The sequence below is a fragment of the Salmo salar genome, chromosome 12 (assembly GCF_965601325.2).
Source record: "Salmo salar chromosome 12, fSalSal1, whole genome shotgun sequence".
NCBI lineage: Eukaryota > Metazoa > Chordata > Actinopteri > Salmoniformes > Salmonidae > Salmo > Salmo salar.
The window spans coordinates 91,086,702-91,105,274 of NC_138302.1; the positions used below are offsets into that span (position 1 = coordinate 91,086,702).

The 18,573-nt window shown below is 41.9% G+C and overlaps 2 protein-coding genes across 2 annotated transcripts; both read left to right on the forward strand.

Moving 5' to 3' along the window:
- Positions 1 to 1,111: 1,111 nt before the first annotated feature.
- LOC106566055 (protein shisa-4) lies at positions 1,112 to 10,412 on the forward strand. The gene is made up of 5 exons (XM_014133866.3): positions 1,112 to 1,385; positions 5,167 to 5,344; positions 5,798 to 5,934; positions 6,729 to 6,932; positions 7,437 to 10,412. Exons 1-5 carry the CDS (start codon positions 1,310 to 1,312, stop codon positions 7,484 to 7,486), a joined length of 645 nt encoding a protein of 214 aa, XP_013989341.1. The 5' UTR covers positions 1,112 to 1,309; the 3' UTR covers positions 7,487 to 10,412.
- A 1,063-nt stretch (positions 10,413 to 11,475) lies between these two features.
- LOC106566054 (uncharacterized) lies at positions 11,476 to 18,139 on the forward strand. The gene is made up of 3 exons (XM_014133865.3): positions 11,476 to 12,003; positions 14,578 to 16,374; positions 16,475 to 18,139. The coding sequence occupies exons 1-3, from the start codon at positions 11,743 to 11,745 to the stop codon at positions 16,499 to 16,501; spliced, it is 2,085 nt and encodes a 694-aa protein (XP_013989340.1). The 5' UTR covers positions 11,476 to 11,742; the 3' UTR covers positions 16,502 to 18,139.
- The last annotated feature ends 434 nt before the right edge of the window (positions 18,140 to 18,573 follow it).

Genomic DNA, 18,573 nt, shown 5'->3' on the forward strand with positions numbered 1-18,573 from the left:
TTTATGGTTCATTGAACAAGCATGGGAAACAGTGTTTAGAAACTTTACAATGAAGATCTGTGAAGTTATTTGGATTTTCACGAATTGTCTTTGAAAGACAGGATCCTGAAACAGGAACTTTTCTTTTTTTGCTGAGTTAATTTTTTTATTCATTTTTTTTCATTTCTGGATAGCCAGGGGCACACTCCAACACTCAGACATAATTTACAAAAGATGCATTTGTGTTTAGTGAGTCCGCCAGATCAGAGGCAAAAGGGATGACGATGTGTTGTCTTGATAACTGAGTGAATTGGACAATTTTCCTGTCCTGCTAAGTACTTTTGGGTGTCAGGTAAAATGTATGGAGTAAAAATTACATTCTTTACTTTAGGAATGTAGTGGAGTAAAAATGGTCAAAAATATAAATAGTAAAGTACAGATACCCCAAAAAACGACTTAAGTAGTACATTAAAGTATTTTTACTTTAGTACTTTACACCACTGGATTTCTGTTGGTTTGGTTGACATTTCCTTTAGGGCTTTGACTCATTTGACACTACATTGCAATCTCTTTCAGGAAGAATTTGGTGAGTGCTTCTTTTACAAATTGATGTGCTTTCATAAGTGTTGGCAGTCACACAGTGCCTCTTCTCAAATGTAAATTGAAAGTACATAAAGCTGCCATGCATTACATAAGTCACATTTCTTGTGGTTCTTAGATTATCCTGCTTGTAAATTGGGTTTTTGTGCAAGAGAATGGCAAATGCAGGACTTTTATTGGCATAATTTTTTTATGATTGCAACTTCTATTCATATTTTGAAAAGTAGAAAAATGCAAAAACTGAATCACTTGAAAAATACACGAGTAATTATATAAATTAATAGGAAATGTAGAATAACCATTGTATTGGAAATACACATGTTGTTTTGTAAACTACTGGCTTGGGGTAATTGACGCATTTTTATACAGGGTACAGACTGAAAATAACAGTCAGCTCAGCTGTCACTAAACGCATGTGTGCTGTAGGATGTTATTCTGTCTGTTATCTTAAAAAAAATGTCAAATGGAATAATGTGCAATATATTCCTTCCAACGGAGGCCAGGGTGGCGCTAAAGAATCCCATTGGGTCTCACTGGGTGAACAGCGTCACATGCGATGTTATTCTACCCAGATTTTGTTGATAATTCACCTCATTCCCGAGTGTCATATAATTCCGTAACTAGAGCATTATTATAGAGATTGTTATTTAAAGTGGCGTATGGAGCGAAATAGCTGTTAAATCTGCCATTGGTTTCCGGAAAAATCAGCAGTTGAACCATTTTGCATAGTATGTTTACAGTGGGCAAGATGTCCCTTATCGCAATGGCTCTGCTGGTGATCACCGTCCTTCTCTCCGCCTGGCAGGGTAAGTATTGACAATGCTGCTTGGTTTTTCTAACAGGCCGCACTAGGCTACATTTCTTGATACATTCTTGAAACATGTGTAAAATGTATCCATCCATACATTGTAGCGGTCGAATCCACTCGACACCTAGGGCTAAAATGGATCCAGATGATGTCTGAACGTTCCAAGGGGTGTCCAAACATAGAAATAATATACATTCATTCTATTTCTATGGTCCAGACAGTATTAAAGCATTTTTTGTTTTCCGCCTGTTTTACTAATATTTATTATCGACCTTTTGATTTTTTTTATTAAATGAATGTGGATTTTTGTATTTAAGAATTGCTATCAAGATATGGTGGTCTCAAATATGAAACGCACGATAGCCAAATATTCCCTAGCCTACGAAGACAACTGTTATTCTGTTAAAGGCCTAACGTTATGTGTTATTTAATTTCGTAATTTTATCTCTAATAGACTTACCTGTTTATTGAAAATTATTTATGTGAAATTTATGAATCACAAAATAATCTGTAAATCAAACAATATTAGAACCCATTGGTGTCAACAATACATCATTGGCAGAAATTATCAGGGGAACACATCTAATTTTAATTTGATTGGATGAAATCAACTGATCAATCAATTAACTATTTAATACATTTTATTTTTATTTATTTGATTTATTTCACCTTTATTTAACCAGGTAGGCAAGTTGAGAACAAGTTCTCATTTACAATTGCGACCTGGCCAAGATAAAGTAAAGCAGTTCGACAACATACAACAACACAGAGTCACACATGGAGTAAAACAAATATACAGTCAATAATACAGTAGAAAAATAAGTATGTACAATGTGAGCAAATGAGGTGAGATAAGGGAGGTAAAGGCAAAAAAGTTCATGGTGGCAGAGTAAATACAATATAGCAAGTAAAACACTGGAATGGTAAATTTGTAGTAGAAGAAAGTGCAAAGTAGAAATAGAGATAATGGGGTGCAAAGGAGCAAAATAAAATAAATAAATACAGTAGGGGAAGAGGTAGTTGTTTGGGCTAAATTATAGATGGGCTATGTACAGGTCCAGTAATCTGTGAGCTGCTCTGACAGCTGGTGCTTAAAGCTAGTGAGGGAGATAAGTGTTTCCAGTTTCAGAGATTTTTGTAGTTCGTTCCAGTCATTGGCAGCAGAGAACTGGAAAGAGAGACGGCCAAAGGAGGAATTGGCTTTGGGGGTGACCAGGGAGATATACCTGCTGGAGCTTGTGCTACAGGTGGGTGCTGCTATGGGGACCAGTGAGCGGAGATAAGGGGGGACTTTACCTAGCAAGGTCTTGTAGATGACCTGGAGCCAGTGGGTTTGGCGACGATTATGAAGCAATGGCTAGCCAACGAGAGCGTACAGGTCGCAGTGGTGGGCAGTATATGGGGCTTTGGTGACAAAACGGATGGCACTGTGATAGACTGCATCCAGTTTGTTGAGTAGGGTATTGGAGGCTATTTTGTAAATGACATCGCCAAAGTCGAGGATTGGTAGGATGGTCAGTTTTACGAGCGTATGTTTGGCAGCATGAGTGAAGGATGCTTTGTTGCGAAATAGGAAGCCAATTCTTGATTTAACTTTGGATTGGAGATGTGAGTCTGGAAGGAGAGTTTACAGTCTAACCAGACACCTAGGTATTTGTAGTTGTCCACATATTCTAAGTCAGAACCATCCAGAGTAGTGATGCAGGACAGGCGGGCAGGTGCAGGCAGCGATCGGTTGAAGAGCATGCATTTAGTTTTACTTGTATTTAGGAGCAGTTGGAGGCCACGGAAGGAGAGTTGTATGGCATTGAAGCTCATCTGGAGGGTTGTTAACACAGTGTCCAAAGAAGGGCCAGAAGTATACAGAATGGTGTCGTCTGCGTAGAGGTGGATCAGAGACTCACCAGCAGCAAGAGCGACATCATTGATGTATACAGAGAAAAGAGTTGGCCCAAGAATTGAACCCTGTGGCACCCCCATAGAGACTGCCAGAGGTCCGGACAACAGGCCCTCCGATTTGACACACTGAGCTCTATCAGAGAAGTAGTTGGTGAACCAGGCGATGCAATCATTAGAGAAACCAAGGCTATTGAGTCTGCCGATTAGGATGTGGTGATTGACAGAGTCGAAAGCTTTGGCCAGGTCAATGAAAACGGCAGCACAGTATTGTTTCTTATCGATGGCGGTTATGATATCGTTTAGGACCTTGAGCGTGGCTGAGGTGCACCCATGACCAGCTCTGAAACCAGATTGCATAGCGGAGAAGGTGCGGTGGGATTCGAAATGGTCGGTAATCTGTTTGTTGACTTGGCTTTCGAAGACCTTAGAAAGTCAGGGTAGGATGGATATAGGTCTATAGCAATTTGGGTCAAGAGGTCCCCTCCTTTGAAGAGGGGGATGACAGCAGCTGCTTTCCAATCTATGGGAATCTCAGACGACACGAAAGAGAGGTTGAACAGGCTAGTAATAGGGGTTGCAATAATTTCGGCAGATCATTTTAGAAAGAAAGGGTCCAGATTGTCTAGCCCGGCTGATTTGTAGGGGTCCAGATTTTGCAGCTCTTTCAGAACATCAGCTGAATGGATTTGGGAGAAGGAGAAATGGGGAAGGCTTCGGCGAGTAGCTGTGGGGGGTGCAGTGTTGTTGACTGCAGTAGGGGTAGCCAGGTGGAAAGCATGGCCAGCCGTAGAAAAATGCTTATTGAAATTCTCAATTATAGTGGATTTATCGGAGGTGACAGAGTTTCCTATCCTCAGTGCAGTGGGCAGTTGGGAGGAGGTGTTCTTATTCTCCATGGACTTTACAATGTCCCAGAACTTTTTTGAATTTGTGTTGCAGGAAGCAAATTTCTGCTTGGAAAAGCTAGCCTTGGCTTTTCTAACTGCCTGTGTATATTGGTTTCTAACTTCCCTGAAAAGTTGCATATCACGGGGGCTGTTTGATGCTAATGCAGAATGCCATAGGATGTTTTTGTGTTGGTTAAGGGCAGTCAGGTCTGGAGAGAACCAAGGGCTATATCTGTTCCTGGTTCTAAATTTCTTGAATGGGGCATGCTTATTTAAGATGGTGAGGAAGGCATTTAAAAAAAATAACCAGGCATCCTCTACTGACGGGATGAGGTCAATATCCTTCCAGGATACCAGGGCCAGGTCGATTAGAAAGGCCTGCTCACTGAAGTGTTTCAGGGAGTGTTTGACAGTGATGAGTGGAGGTCGTTTGACCGTAGACCCATTACGGATGCAGGCAATGAGGCAGTGATCGCTGAGATCCTGGTTGAAAACAGCAGAGGTGTATTTAGAGGGCAAGTTGGTTAGGATGATATCTATGAGGGTGCCAGTGTTTACGGCTTTGGGGTGGTACCTGGTGTGTCATTAATAATTTGACATTATATATACATAAATGACATTATATATACAGTATATTGCACTAAAAGTGGATTGACTTAATTCAATTCACATGGTTTCATATGACATGGGCTCAAAGAGATTAATCTGTAGTCCCTTGGGCCAGAAGGAAATTACATTAATGAAGGAGGAATTTATTAATATGGGTTTGGAGGGACCTATATGCAGAACCTCTGAACATTTTTACTGTGTCATTCTCCAACCTTCTATTTCAAGTGTAATTACACAGTAGTTATTCGGTGAGATGTAGAAGATGGGCTGTTTGGTGTCTAACTAAATCTATTAACACCCCTGAGTGGTCTCAGGGCGAGTGTAATCAGCTTTCTATTGCCTCTGTAAGCCCACCCTTCTAAGTGTGTCTGTCTGTCTCTGCAGTGGGTGCCATTGATGACTGCTTGTGGTACGTGGATAAAAATGGCACTTGGCACAACGGGGTCCCCTGTCCCCTCATGACCTTCTGTTGTGGGAACTGCCACAAGCGCTACTGTTGCTTGGATGGCCTCAAGAGGATCACTGAGAGGGAGCAGAAGCGCTGCATGCTCTTCCAGTTCAGGTGTGTGTGTGTGACTGACTCCGTTCAGATGTTATTTTTCTAGCTGTTGCGTGTTAGTTATATTTTGCTAATTGACTCTACATTACTCCCCTCAAACCATATAAACTCATAGCAACTCATATAAACTCACAGCAACCCACAGAAATGCATAGAAACTAGGATTAGGTCCCCACTGTCCATATACCTTCATTTATTATGATCTAAAAGGCAAATCCGATACTCTGAGAAGATTTGTGAATAGCTGAGCTGTGGCAGAGATGGGACTTCAAAGCTGTTCATAAACCCTGAAACTTTGGGCTCACAGAGTTCCTCTGGAGGAAGACAGTTGGTAGTTGGAACACTGATACTTCTCTACTTAATGTTAGAATGAGGTAAAACATTTCTTGCTATTACTCTGAGTGTTTTTAGAAAGAATCAAACGTCTTCCCATCCATCCCTCCCTCCCTCTCCTAGCCCTACCACCATCGCCGGCATGGCTTCGTCCATCCTGCTCTTCGTGGCTATCATTGCTACCATGGTGAGCTGCTTCATGTGCTCCTGCTGTTACCTCTACCAGCAGCGACAGCAGCGTGGCAGGACGCACTATGATGGTAACATGTTGGGTTGATATTAGCACAATGTGTTGATGTGATGAAGTACTGTATATAGTATATTGCAGTTGGGTGTGTGTGGAGTTGCAGTTGGGTGTGGAGTTGCAGTTGGGTGTGGAGTTGCAGTTGGGTGTGGAGTTGCAGTTGGGTGTGGGTGTGGAGTTGCAGTTGGGTGTGGAGTTGCAGTTGGGTGTGGAGTTGCAGTGTGGGTGTGGAGTTGCAGTGTGGGTGTGGAGTTGCAGTGTGGGTGTGGAGTTGCAGTTGGGTGTGGGTGTGGAGTTGCAGTTGGGTGTGGGTGTGGAGTTGCAGTTGGGTGTGGAGTTGCAGTGTGGGTGTGGAGTTGCAGTGTGGGTGTGGAGTTGCAGTTGGGTGTGGAGTTGCAGTTGGGTGTGGAGTTGCAATTGGGTGTGGAGTTGCAGTTGGGTGTGGAGTTGCAGTGGAGTTGCAGTTGCAGTTGGGTGTGGAGTTGCAGTGGAGTTGCAGTTGCAGTTGGGTGTGGAGTTGCAGTGGAGTTGCAGTTGCAGTTGGGTGTGGAGTTGCAGTTGGGTGTGGAGTTGCAATTGGGTGTGGAGTTGCAGTTGGGGGTGGAGTTGCAGTGGAGTTGCAGTTGGGTGTGGAGTTGCAGTTGGGGGTGGGTGTAATTATAATGTCAGGCGTAGTTATGTGAAAAGGATTTGAGAAAAAGTGAAAATGGGGGTGGGGATTCATTGAATTAGTGAGATCCCAGTGTACTGTATTTCCATATTGACTCACTGATAAGGAAGCTCACTACAACCTTTATGCTTCAACCTCAGCCCAGCACATCCCTATGGCCCCCTACCCCGTGGAGCCCATGTATGACGCTTACGGCAAGCCGCTGGTGATGGGACATCCTGATTATCCACACTCTGGTTACCCAATGGCACCTCAGTACCCTGGCATGCCACAGCCGTACCCCATGATGTACCCCGGGCCGTACACCCCGTACCCCATGGCAGACCCTGGCTACCCTCAGGGAGGTAAGAGGACAACCACACTCTGTTATTAATACTGACTGACATAATTTTTGATTGGTTGATTGATTTTTAGACTAATGCAATATCAATGTCTGAAGTTTACGCAAAATCATGAGGCTAATATTGATATGGGTTGTATTCATAAAGATCTAGAGCCAGATATTGTATTTTATTTAACCAATAAGGCCTGAGGGGGTGTGGTATATGGCCAATATACCACGGCTAAGGGCTCTTCTTAGGCACGACACAACCACAGCTAAGGACACAGCCCTTAGCCGTGGTTTATTGGCCATATATCACAAACCCCAGAGCTGACTTATTGCTATTATAAACTGTTTACCAATGTAGTCAGAGCAGTAAAAATACATGTTTTGTCATACTTGTGGTATATTTATTTTTTATTTTTAAATCGTCTGATATACCACGGCTATCAGCCAATCAGAATTCAGGGCTCGAACCACCCAGTTTATAAATAATAATTGACCTTTTTACTGTTGTGTGTTACAGCACCCCCTCCTTACTCCCCACCCCAGTACACCCCCCACCCCAGTCACTGATGGGATGATAACATGTACATGGTGGGAGATGAGAGGAGAAAGACAAAGGAAGGACTGCGTCAGAAAGAGAAGGCGACCACGAGACAACTCGGCTCTCCTAGTGGTTGTCCAGTGAAAGATAACCAGAGGCACTTTCCTTTATTTACTACATCCTTCAATGGAACAGAGCATGTGTTGAGTTGGGTTTTCCTGTCAGTCCTGACACTGAACTTGATTCCTACTGACAGTCTGGACAATGTCACACCAAGTGAAGTAACCATCCTGCATCCATGCACTCACTCTCACATCCATCCATCACAATTAGGGTAACCCATTCTATAAAGTCACACACTACCGTTTGTTTGACATTCATTCTCTGTTGAAGACGTTTGACTTGAGCAATGGTCAACATCTATTTTCACAGTCTGGCCACTACCAGATTAAAGCCAACATGAGGTCATACCTGCCTGCAGATAACACTGTGTGTGGGAGCTGATTGTAGAGTCGTATGTTGAATAAAAGTCAGAATGCTCAGAGTTGATTGCTCCTCTCGCTCTATCGGATCCCTTTAGCCAGCTCTTACTGCAGGTTCACATTCTGTGGGGATTTCTTTGCCCTCTCACGCTTAGCTTGTCTTTCCAAATAGAATATCATTAACTCTATTCATATTAGAGAGTCAGTTATCCAGGTTCTGCTACGTCCCAAGGTGTCATTGTAATCAGTTGTCAGAAAGTTTATTTATTAGTGGCATCTGTGTAAATGTTTTTCCTGTAATATATCAGGTCAATGTATATTTAATAACTTAAATAACAAATCTGAGCCTTATGTCATCGTGAATTCAAGATAAACAATTTCAATACGTATTTTGTAAAATATATTTTATGTTTGAAGGTTTACATATGAACAAATAATGATCGTTTTAACATACTATCGCAACTTTTAAAAACATTGTACCATTAAATGGTTTGAGCATTTGTTTTACAGGTTATATTTCTGGTTATTACATTTCTCTCTGAGCCATCGTTGTGCACCTTGTGTGATGTTAGAGCTGCACAGTAGGACATGACGTGTAGGACATTATTACCAGCAGGTGAATGGCTCATCCAGGTCAAATGTGTTGGATAAGGTGACATTCTATTTTACCATCACTGAGATTCTTGATACATTTTTCCATTGAAAACACGAGTTGTTTCAAAGCACACTGAGAATCTTGGCATGAAAAAGGTGGAACAATTATGCAAAATATCTAGTGATTCAGCTACTGTTTATGTGTCAATGTAAAACAATGACATACTATTATTTATAACCACTATTGTTACTAGGTCACAATTTGAATGACTTGATTACTTTGGTATTTATTGTCAACATGTAAAGTAATATGCACACCACAATACATACTTGACTTTATACTGGGTTTGCTGATGGGTTTGCTTAATGAATGCACTTATTTTATTGTGTACATTTAACATTTTTACCAGCGTGTAAATCAAATCTGTTACTAGTAGAACGGTTACCAGATATTACTTGTTGGTTGTTTAATGGATGTTGTAATATATAATAAGTGCTGTTTTTTCTAATAACATAAATTATAACTTTAGAATGTAAAATGCTGTAATAGCTGTCTTTAATTGCATTTCAAATACTCATAGTTAAAAAAATAACATTTTTTATTCATTGCCTTGCAATCAATGATATCATTACCTTCATTGTGTGAAACTTTAGTTTACTAGAAGGTTTTGTTGATGACGCCATCAAGGCGGTTTCTGATTGGAAGGCAGAAAAGTAAATATGTTAAGCAGGGGCGATTTTAGAATATAAATCTTGGTAGGGCAAATAATTAGTAAAAAAATATATAAAAAATGTATGCATGCCAGCAAAGCCACAACGCTCAACAATACATTAATTGCACTATAACGGTGACCACGAACTGTTAGGGCCTACATTTAAAAAATAAATCTTTTTTTTTTTTTGATTTTATTTAACTAAGCAAGTCAGTTAAGAACAAATTCTTATTTACAATGACAGCCTACCTCAGCCAAACCCGGACGACGCTGGGCCAATTGTACGCCACCCTACGGAACTCCCAATCACGGCCAGATGTGATTCCACCTGGATTTGAACCAGCAACTGTAGGGTCACCTCTTGCACTGAGATGCAGTGCCTTAGATCGCTGTGCCACTCAGGAGCCAATAAAGCTGTCCCAACAACAGTCCGGATACCTTACCAATGCTATACCTGGCTATCAGCGGAGTAATTACATATTACATCATTTGGCATATTACATCATCAGCAGCATACAATATATTTTTGGACTCACCTTGTGCTGTGCTCAGTTGAACAGGAAGGTAGCACGACGGTCCTTCGTGGGCAAATTTTGTCATCAAAGTCTGGCATTCTCTGTATTTATGGTGCTTTCAAGACAACTGGTAACTTGGAAAAAAATCAGGGTCGAATCATGATGAATTCAGTGATCTTCAGGTCGGAGCTCTAGAAAGAGGCCTGAGTTCCTGACTTACAATTCCGAGTTGGATGACTGTTCAAAATGTATTTTCCCAGTCGGAGCTCGTTTTTTCCCCAGAGTTCCCAGTTGTCCTGAACTCAGATTTCCTTGTTCCGAGTTTCGAGTTGTTTTGAGTGCGGCAGAATTCATGCTGGATTGACAGCATGGCCAATATTGAATGTTTATCCTTTTAAGCTTGGAAAAGAGACCCTTAAACCCAGACTTGAGACCACACACCCACTCCACTGAATAGCAGGCTAGTGATTGCTTTGCAATGCTTGCAGTTAGCCACTGATTCCTTCCAAACCACTCATTGTTGAATTTGTGATTTCCAACTTGTTGTGTAATGTTAATGTCCAATGGCCGATGAGCACCAATATGTTTTATGTATATTTTCAATTAGTTATTTCTCTTCATATGACAACGATTAAAAATGATTTGCCAGTAGATTGTCGACTTGATTTATGATGACTGCTAGCTAAGATTTTGAAACTATGATGTTGACATGATCAGTCAAATCAAAGCTACTGTAGATATAATGTCATTTTACGTCCTTGTATCTGTGGCCAATGACCTTGAGCCTTCTTGGATGTGCACTTCTAATAAACTATATGGCAGCATCCAAGGGGCTTGAATTTTTGAGCTCAACCCTTAGATTGGGCGGTGACGTAGTATCCCCATGAGTGACGAACACTGAGCCAATCACGGTGCAACTAGAGAACATTACCAACCCTTATGCTCCGTATTTTCCGCTGGTTGCCCCACCACCGCAGAAAGCACTGAGCTAGGCTGAAACACCTGCATTTTGGAGCTGCCTTACTCAAGCTTTATTATGTCAATGATTATTTATTATCTTTTTACACTGTTTGCAAACTGATATGTGACACGTATTAATGCCAAAATAACATTCCAAACAGGCCACAAATGATATTTGTTTTTCTTTAAGATAAAAAGGTGGGCAGCCCCGCCCTGAATTACGGGTTGCCACTGATGTTAAGTCAATCTATCACTGAATGTATGAAAGGGGTCATGATAATGATGGTAGTGTACTATTGTGACCAGTAGATGTCCTCAATTTGTTACTTTTCCACCAAGTGAAATATCCCTCTTCTTTTAGTTCAAAATGCGATTTTTGAATGTACAGTATTTCAGCACAGTGTTAGACTTTTCGTGTTGGAACAATGTTTCATATGTGTTTTTCTAGTCATTAGCTCGTTATTAGTTATCTCATGAAACTATGTAATAAAACACCTCAATAGCATGGACACATCGCATAATACAAATTCAACTTTACAAGTTTGTTTTCATGAAGTCTGTGTTGATTAAACACAGAACCCTCTTGAAGTAATGCTGTAATCATGAAAGAGGAAGTAGCTCTGTGTTATACTATGCTTTGGCATTTCTGTAAACCACCGCCCTTCCCTTTGCCTTTAAAGGACTATGTACCCTACACTAAATATGGACATGCAGTTTCACAGGATTTCAAAGAATGTCCCAGCCTCACACACCAACTTTCATCATAGGCTAACACTCCATACTGGTACCTGACTGCAAGCTGAGTCTCTAGTCCTCCCTCTTAGCACCAGAATTGATGCCTCTGGTGGCGTCTCAGTGAGAGAGACACCACCTTCGGCCCATGGGGATATTCTGCAAGCTCCTACACTAGGAAAGAACAATATTCTAAAGGAGATACCATACAACTCGTAGGCTACAAACCCTTTACATCTGTTCTGCTCCGAGGGTATTTTCTTTGAGTGTTCTCCAGCCAGAGGTAACCATGTCCAGGAGGAAGGTTAGGGGACTGACGCGAACGGGCCGGCAGGTGAGCGAGGACCCTGATCTGGACAACCTGCTGTCCAACCTGTCCCCTGAGGAGATGGAGGAGTTGGAGAAGGAGGTGTTGGTGATCCCGGACCTGGATCCCAACGAGGGAATAGTCATAGAACAGCCTGCCACTAACGCTGTCCGGGACCGGGATGCTAAGCTGGACAGCCGAGAGCGTCCAGGGAAGCTCAGCCAAAGGGAACAGTCTATTGAGGTATGATAACTGAACATCAAGTCAGTGGAACCCCCACAGTTAATGTTTATTATGTGTGAGACTGAGATGGTCTAACGTCTGCCTTCTGAGATGCTTTACTGACACAATCTGTCACTTTAGGTGTTTATCCTATGTTTATCTACCTGGTTTATCCCTTAACTGATAAATCTGTTGAATCTCAGCGATGTTGACAAAACTGATAGTGGTGGAAGTTGATCACATCCTTTCAGATCGAGACTACTTTCAACCCCCTCACATCAGCTCCACCCGTTTCACGTAACTGTTATACTATAATACTATAATAAAACACATTTTGGTTAATAGGACTGGCTGTTGGAAGCCAGAGAAACAAATTACAATTCACAAATGTCTAATAGTTCATTTAGGTTAGTGTTTCTTGAACAGGTATTTTGATGATACTTCTGACATTTACTCCCCTGCCAACGGGACCTTGGAAAAGATTCCAGCAGCTCATGCTCCACATAAATCATCCTCCACTGCTGCTAGTTCTAATGCCAGAAAAAACATTATTGTATACCCCTCAGAGGCTTTCACATTCTTCGCTCAAGTCTCTTTTGGTAAACAGAGGAAATGCTTAAAGATACAGAGATGTCAGATTGTAGTAGCTTTGTAGTTTATAGGTCAAATATTTGTTGTTTTTGTAGCTGACAGCTTTAATGTTTCCCCTACCAGGTAGGGGGAAACCGAGCCATGAGGTTGGAAGTGTATAAAAAATGGGCACTTCAGATGATTGAGCCTGGGCTCTGTGGAGCTTCTTAATCCCGGCCTGATAGAATTCCTTGGTTGATTGTTCCTTACCGCCTTTTAAGGACACATCTGCCAGGGCCGCAGCCTTGCACAGCAAAACAGATGGAGCAAGGCTCACAAATCAAACACTTAGCTGCTCTGCAAATGTATTCTGCACTATAAAAAGGCTCCCCCATGCACACTGTAAACACATGGTATATAATGTCAAGTTTACTTTACATGCTGTGGGATTATATCATAGTTTATGTCATACTGTGCTCTCAGGGAGCCAATATGTTATTCTTCATAAATAGCCTTGAAATAAAACTAGACTGGTATTACCAAGACTCGTTTTAATATTTAATATTAATATTTCTAGAGAACATGAATGAGCAAATGCATGTTTTTGTGTAAATCATTGGTAAACAAAGGCTTACAGGGTTACATAATCAAGGATACAGACTGATTTGGATTTGGAGCTGGAGCTGGAGGACAGGCCTGTGATTAATCATCTTAATAGGGCTGTTGCTGGTTGACATCATAGAATGGTGGCCATGCGGGGATGACCATAACAGGCAAGGCACATTGACAAATTAAACACACATGAAACACAATATCTTGATTCGAATTGGATGATACCGTAGAAACAATTAAGAAAAATGTACTGAGTTATAGTTCATAGCAGGAAATCGGTCAATTGAAATAAAATCATTAGGCCCTAATCTATGGATTTCACATGACTGGGTATACAGATATGCATCTGTTGGTCACAGATACCTTTAAAAAGAAGGTAGGGGCGTAGATCAGAAAACCAGTCAGTATCCGGTGTGACCACCATTTGCCTCATGCAATGCGACATCTCCTTCGCATAGAGTTGATCAGGCTGTTAATTGTGGCCTGTAGAATGTTGTCCCACTCTTCAATGGCTGTGCAAAGTTGTTGGATATTCCCAGGAACAGGAACCCGCTGTCGCACACGTCAATCCAGAGCATCCCAAACATGCTCAATGAGTGACATGTCTGGTTTGTACGCAGGCCATGGAAGAACTGGGATATTTTCAGCTTCCAGGAATTGTGTACAGATCCTTGCAACATGGGGCAGTGCCTCAAGACCATTGATAAAATGCAATTGTATTCATTGTCCGTAGCTTATGCCTGCCCATACCATAACCCACCGCCACCATGGGGCACTCTGTTCACAATGTTGACATCAGCAAACCACTCGCCCACACGACGCCATACACGTGGTCTGCGGTTATGAGGCCAGTTGGATGTACTGCCAATTCCACTAAAACGACGTTGGAGGCAGCTTATGGTAGAGAAATGAACATTAAATTATTTGGCGACAGCTCTGGTGGACATTCCTGCAGTCAACATGCCAATTGCACTCTCCCTCAAAACTTGAGACATCTGTGGCATTGTGTTGTGTGACAAAACTGCACATTTTTAGTGGCCTTTTATTGGCACCAGCACAAGGTGCACCTGTGTAATGATCATGCTGTTTAATCAGCTTCTTGATATGCCACATCTTTCCGGTGGATGGATTATCTTGGCAAGAAGAAATGCTCACTAACAGGGATGTAAACAAATTTGTTCTCCAAGTGTGGGAGAAATAATCTTTTTGTGCGTATGGAACATTTCTGGGATATTTTATTTCTGCTCATGAAACATGGGACCAACATTTTAATGATGTGTTTATATTTTTGTTCAGTATATTACTGTTTGGATTGTTGTGTGGATTCTTGAAAGTCTTGTCAATGTGTACAGTATACTGTTCAGATTAATTTCATTGTGGAAACATCCCTATGTAATGTTTCTTCTCCTGCAGGGAGAACCCAAGAAGGAGAGCCGGAAACAAGAGTACCTGAGGAAGATGGGCCTGAGTCAGGAGGGGAAGGAAGGAGGAGGGATCAGGAGGCAATCAAGTATCTCCACTGAACGAGAGAACAAGATGGTGGAGAGAAATAACAAAGGTCCGGACTGTACTAAAGAGGACAGAGCCAGCCTGTCTAGTAGATACAGGAGAGAGGAGAGCAAACAAAAAGACGTGAAAGAGACCACTAGAGAAAGCTTCAAAAGAGTTGAGAGTAGCGACGCTGACGTGAAAGATACAACTAGAGACAGATTCGGGAGAGGGGAGAGTAGGGACATTGTAGAGAAAGAGGATGCCAAAGAAAGAGAGAAAATTGAGGATAGCAAGCTTAAGGAGAAAAGAGACAATAGATTGAGCACCAGTAATAAGACAAAAGAAATGATCTCGAAGTTACAGGAGAAAAAGGAAAAAGAGGAGATCAAGGAGAAAGAAAGAAAGGAGGAGAGTAGGAAAAGAGGTGAAAACAAGACAAGGGGACTTGTGTCAAAGTTGGTGGAAAAGCAAAGTCACGTTGAAGAGAGTAAACCAGAAGATAAGAAAGCCAGAGTGGAAGAGAAGGACAAGCCCAATAAAGACAAGTTTGACTTGAAACTTGAGCGTCAAAAGTTGCCAAAAGAGGAGGAGAGCGGAAGTGAGAAGCAAGTGGAGAAGGAAGATCCTAAGGTGAAAGTGAAAGAAGATGGTAAGGATAATGAGAAAGACATGGTGTTAAAACGCAAGGACAGTATGAAAGCGAAAGATAGGAGTATCACAGATAAGGAAACAGAAGAGAAACAGGGAAAAGATTTGAATGAAGGACTAAAATCCATCAAGGGTGATGAACAACGTGGGAACTCTGTGGCGAACAAGAGCACACCTAGCAATCCCAAAGTAGAGGAGGAAGAAGACGAGGACTCCAGCATGTTCGATGACCTCATGGAGCAGGTTCGCAGCAACGACCCCACCATGACCGAGCTCAACGTCAACAACTCTGAGGTCATCAAGGCTAAAACACTCATCCAGTTTGCAGAGGCCTTGAATAAAAACACCCACATTAAGACATTCGCCTTGGCCAACTGCCGTGCTGACGACCACGTGGCCTATGCCATCGCGGGCACCTTGCGCAGCAACACGTCTATCACAAGCATCAACCTGGACTCAAACCTTCTCACCCCCAAGGGTATAATGGCCCTGATCCAGGCCTTGCAGAAAAACACTACACTCACCGAGCTGCGCTTCCACAACCAGAGGCACATCTGTGGGGGAAAGACAGAAATGGAAATGACCAAGATATTGAAAGACAACACCACCCTCCTGAAGCTGGGCTATGGCTTTGAGCTTGCCGGCCCACGCATGACCATGACCAACATCCTGAGCCGCAACATGGACAAGCAGCGACAGCGGCGCCTACAGGAGCAGAAGCTGGCCCAGGCCAATGGTGAGAAGAAAGGGGCACTAGAGGTCCCCAAAACTGCTGGAGGATTCCTCCGGGGTTCCCCCAAGGCTTCCCCTAAACCCTCCCCACATCCCTCACCAATGGCCTCGCCAAAGTTGACTCCTAAAAAAGGACCAGGAGTGGGACCTCCTCCACCCCCTCCTCCTGGAGGACCACCCCCACCTCCACCCCCCATGCTGGACATAGACTCCCTACGCAACTCCCTGACGCCTGCATCACAGAGGAAGATGGATGATAAGGCCAACAAAACCGGTGTTAACTCCAGGGACCAACTGCTGGACTCCATTAGGAATGCCAATATGAAGAAACTGAAGAAGGTAAGATGGGGAAAGGATCAATTGCTGATAGACAGAAAGAGTTGTAACACATGTATATATTTATATGCCTATCCATACACCATCCCCTCTCTTCCTACAGGTTGCGGTACCAAAGCTGTTGCAGTAGTCCTCTGGAATCGAGACCATAACCGAAGAAATAGGAACCACACAGGTGGTCTTGAACGTGGATCAAAACTCCTACACATCCCATGCATAGACAGACACACAGTCTGACCACTGTGCTGCGAGGTTGATAAGGCAGGCAAGCAGAGAATGAACAGATGATTTCTATTGGATGCACGGCTTCCACTGTGCCGTGAGTTCTCTCCTTAAGCTATACACTGGACTGCAGGGACCCTGTGGAGCGAGTTTTTCAGCAGGACGTGCCCTGAGGTCCTATATGTCTGCCTTTGTCTGTGTTGATACTTTGCCTGTTATTTGCACTAGATTATGAAGTCGTTCATATGGTATGTTGACAAGCATATGTGGCATGATGTGTACAGTATAATGTGTGGGCGTGGTAACTGATAAGCAGGTCAAACAGTTTTCTGTAAATTCTATACAAATCTACTTTAACATTCATTGAAAAATTGGACTGTAATTTGACAGTTTATTTATTTGTGGAGGGAATCACCTCGTGGCTTGTGACATAGAATTTTGACAAAACTGCTGATTCTCCATGGTATATTATCAGGGAATTAAAATGGGGTTAGACTTCGAAAATTCACAGGGGGAGGAGAGAAGGTGGTTTGTAATGTGTGTCATTGCCAAATCTCAAGACTGACATCTCAGGCAAAGTTTTCACATAAAAAGCAACCTATAATCCCAGTCTTCTTTGAACGATTCAGTAAGGAAGTTCAGTCTTATTTGGATGTAAGTATGGTCGCCCTTTTAGTAATAACAACGTTATGTATAAAGTTATTTTCATACATTTTGCTTAAAGTGCAAAAAATTATAATTCTAACAGAAGAAAAAAAACGACACTGTCAAAAGCAAAGAGAACAAATCACAGAATACTATTTACAGCAACAACAATGCAAATATATTCTAGGCTGGGCGTCTTACGATTAAGGATGTCAAAACAGTTTATTTTATTAACATGTCAGAGCAGCCTTGTTGAGCTATGCAATACTAGCTCCTGAGTGGTGCAGCGGTCTAAGGCACTGCATCTCAGTGCTAGAGGTGTCACTACAGACCCTGGTTCGATCCTGGGCTGTATCACAACCGGCTGTGATCGGGAGTCCCATAGGGCGGCGCACAAGTGGCCCAGCGTCGTCCGGGTTAGGGGAGGGTTTGGCTGGGGTATTCTGTCATTGTAAATAAGAATGTGTTCTTAACTGACTTGCCTGGTTAAATAGAATACAAAATAATAATACATTTTAAAAAATAATAATAATTGGATGTGTTGTTGTACAGAGTGTCTCACTGCTCTAAAAGTGACTATTGACTATTTGTATGCATAATGTGGTTTCTCTGTCATATTAGACTTCACTAACTTTACTTACAGAGCTTGTATACCTTTAATAAAAAGTACTGATATGTTTGCAATTGAAAGTGTAATATAATAAACTTTATTTTAACAACTTTGCAATGAAGTACAAAAAGAATAAAGGTAAAAATACATTGTCTAATAATAAGATACAGGATGAGGTAATATCTGTCCATTATTTGATAGTACAGTACTGATACAAAGAAAATGCTAGGGATACGTTTACTGTATTTTGTTTTAATGTTAAACATCTATTAAAAAAATATTTTCCTTTCAGGGGGACATTCCCATTTTTTAATCTTAATACAATTTCTTCTGCTTGAGAAGTATTCAGTAGGCTATGTCTGTCTATTGCTTGGTTGACAGAATCAGGAATAATGTCCAGCATCTATATAAGATATGTTGTCTTGGTAGAGCCCTGTAACCTGCAATGATATCGAAGCTTTGTGACCGAATGGACCATTCTGTGTGCCATGCCGAGTATACAATGTCAAATGGATCCTAATAAAATGTTTGTGTACACACACAGAGAGCACTGAAGTGTTCCTTGGGAACAGAAAGCTAATGATCTAATGCGCTGTTGTGTGTATACTGTAAAGTCAATCTGATTTCCATTTCTGTACACATGGCTGGCGGACAAGACTAAATGGAATGTGAACTTTAGCTGGAGAGTACAGTACAGTATACTCTACAAGTTCTCTCCCACAAGA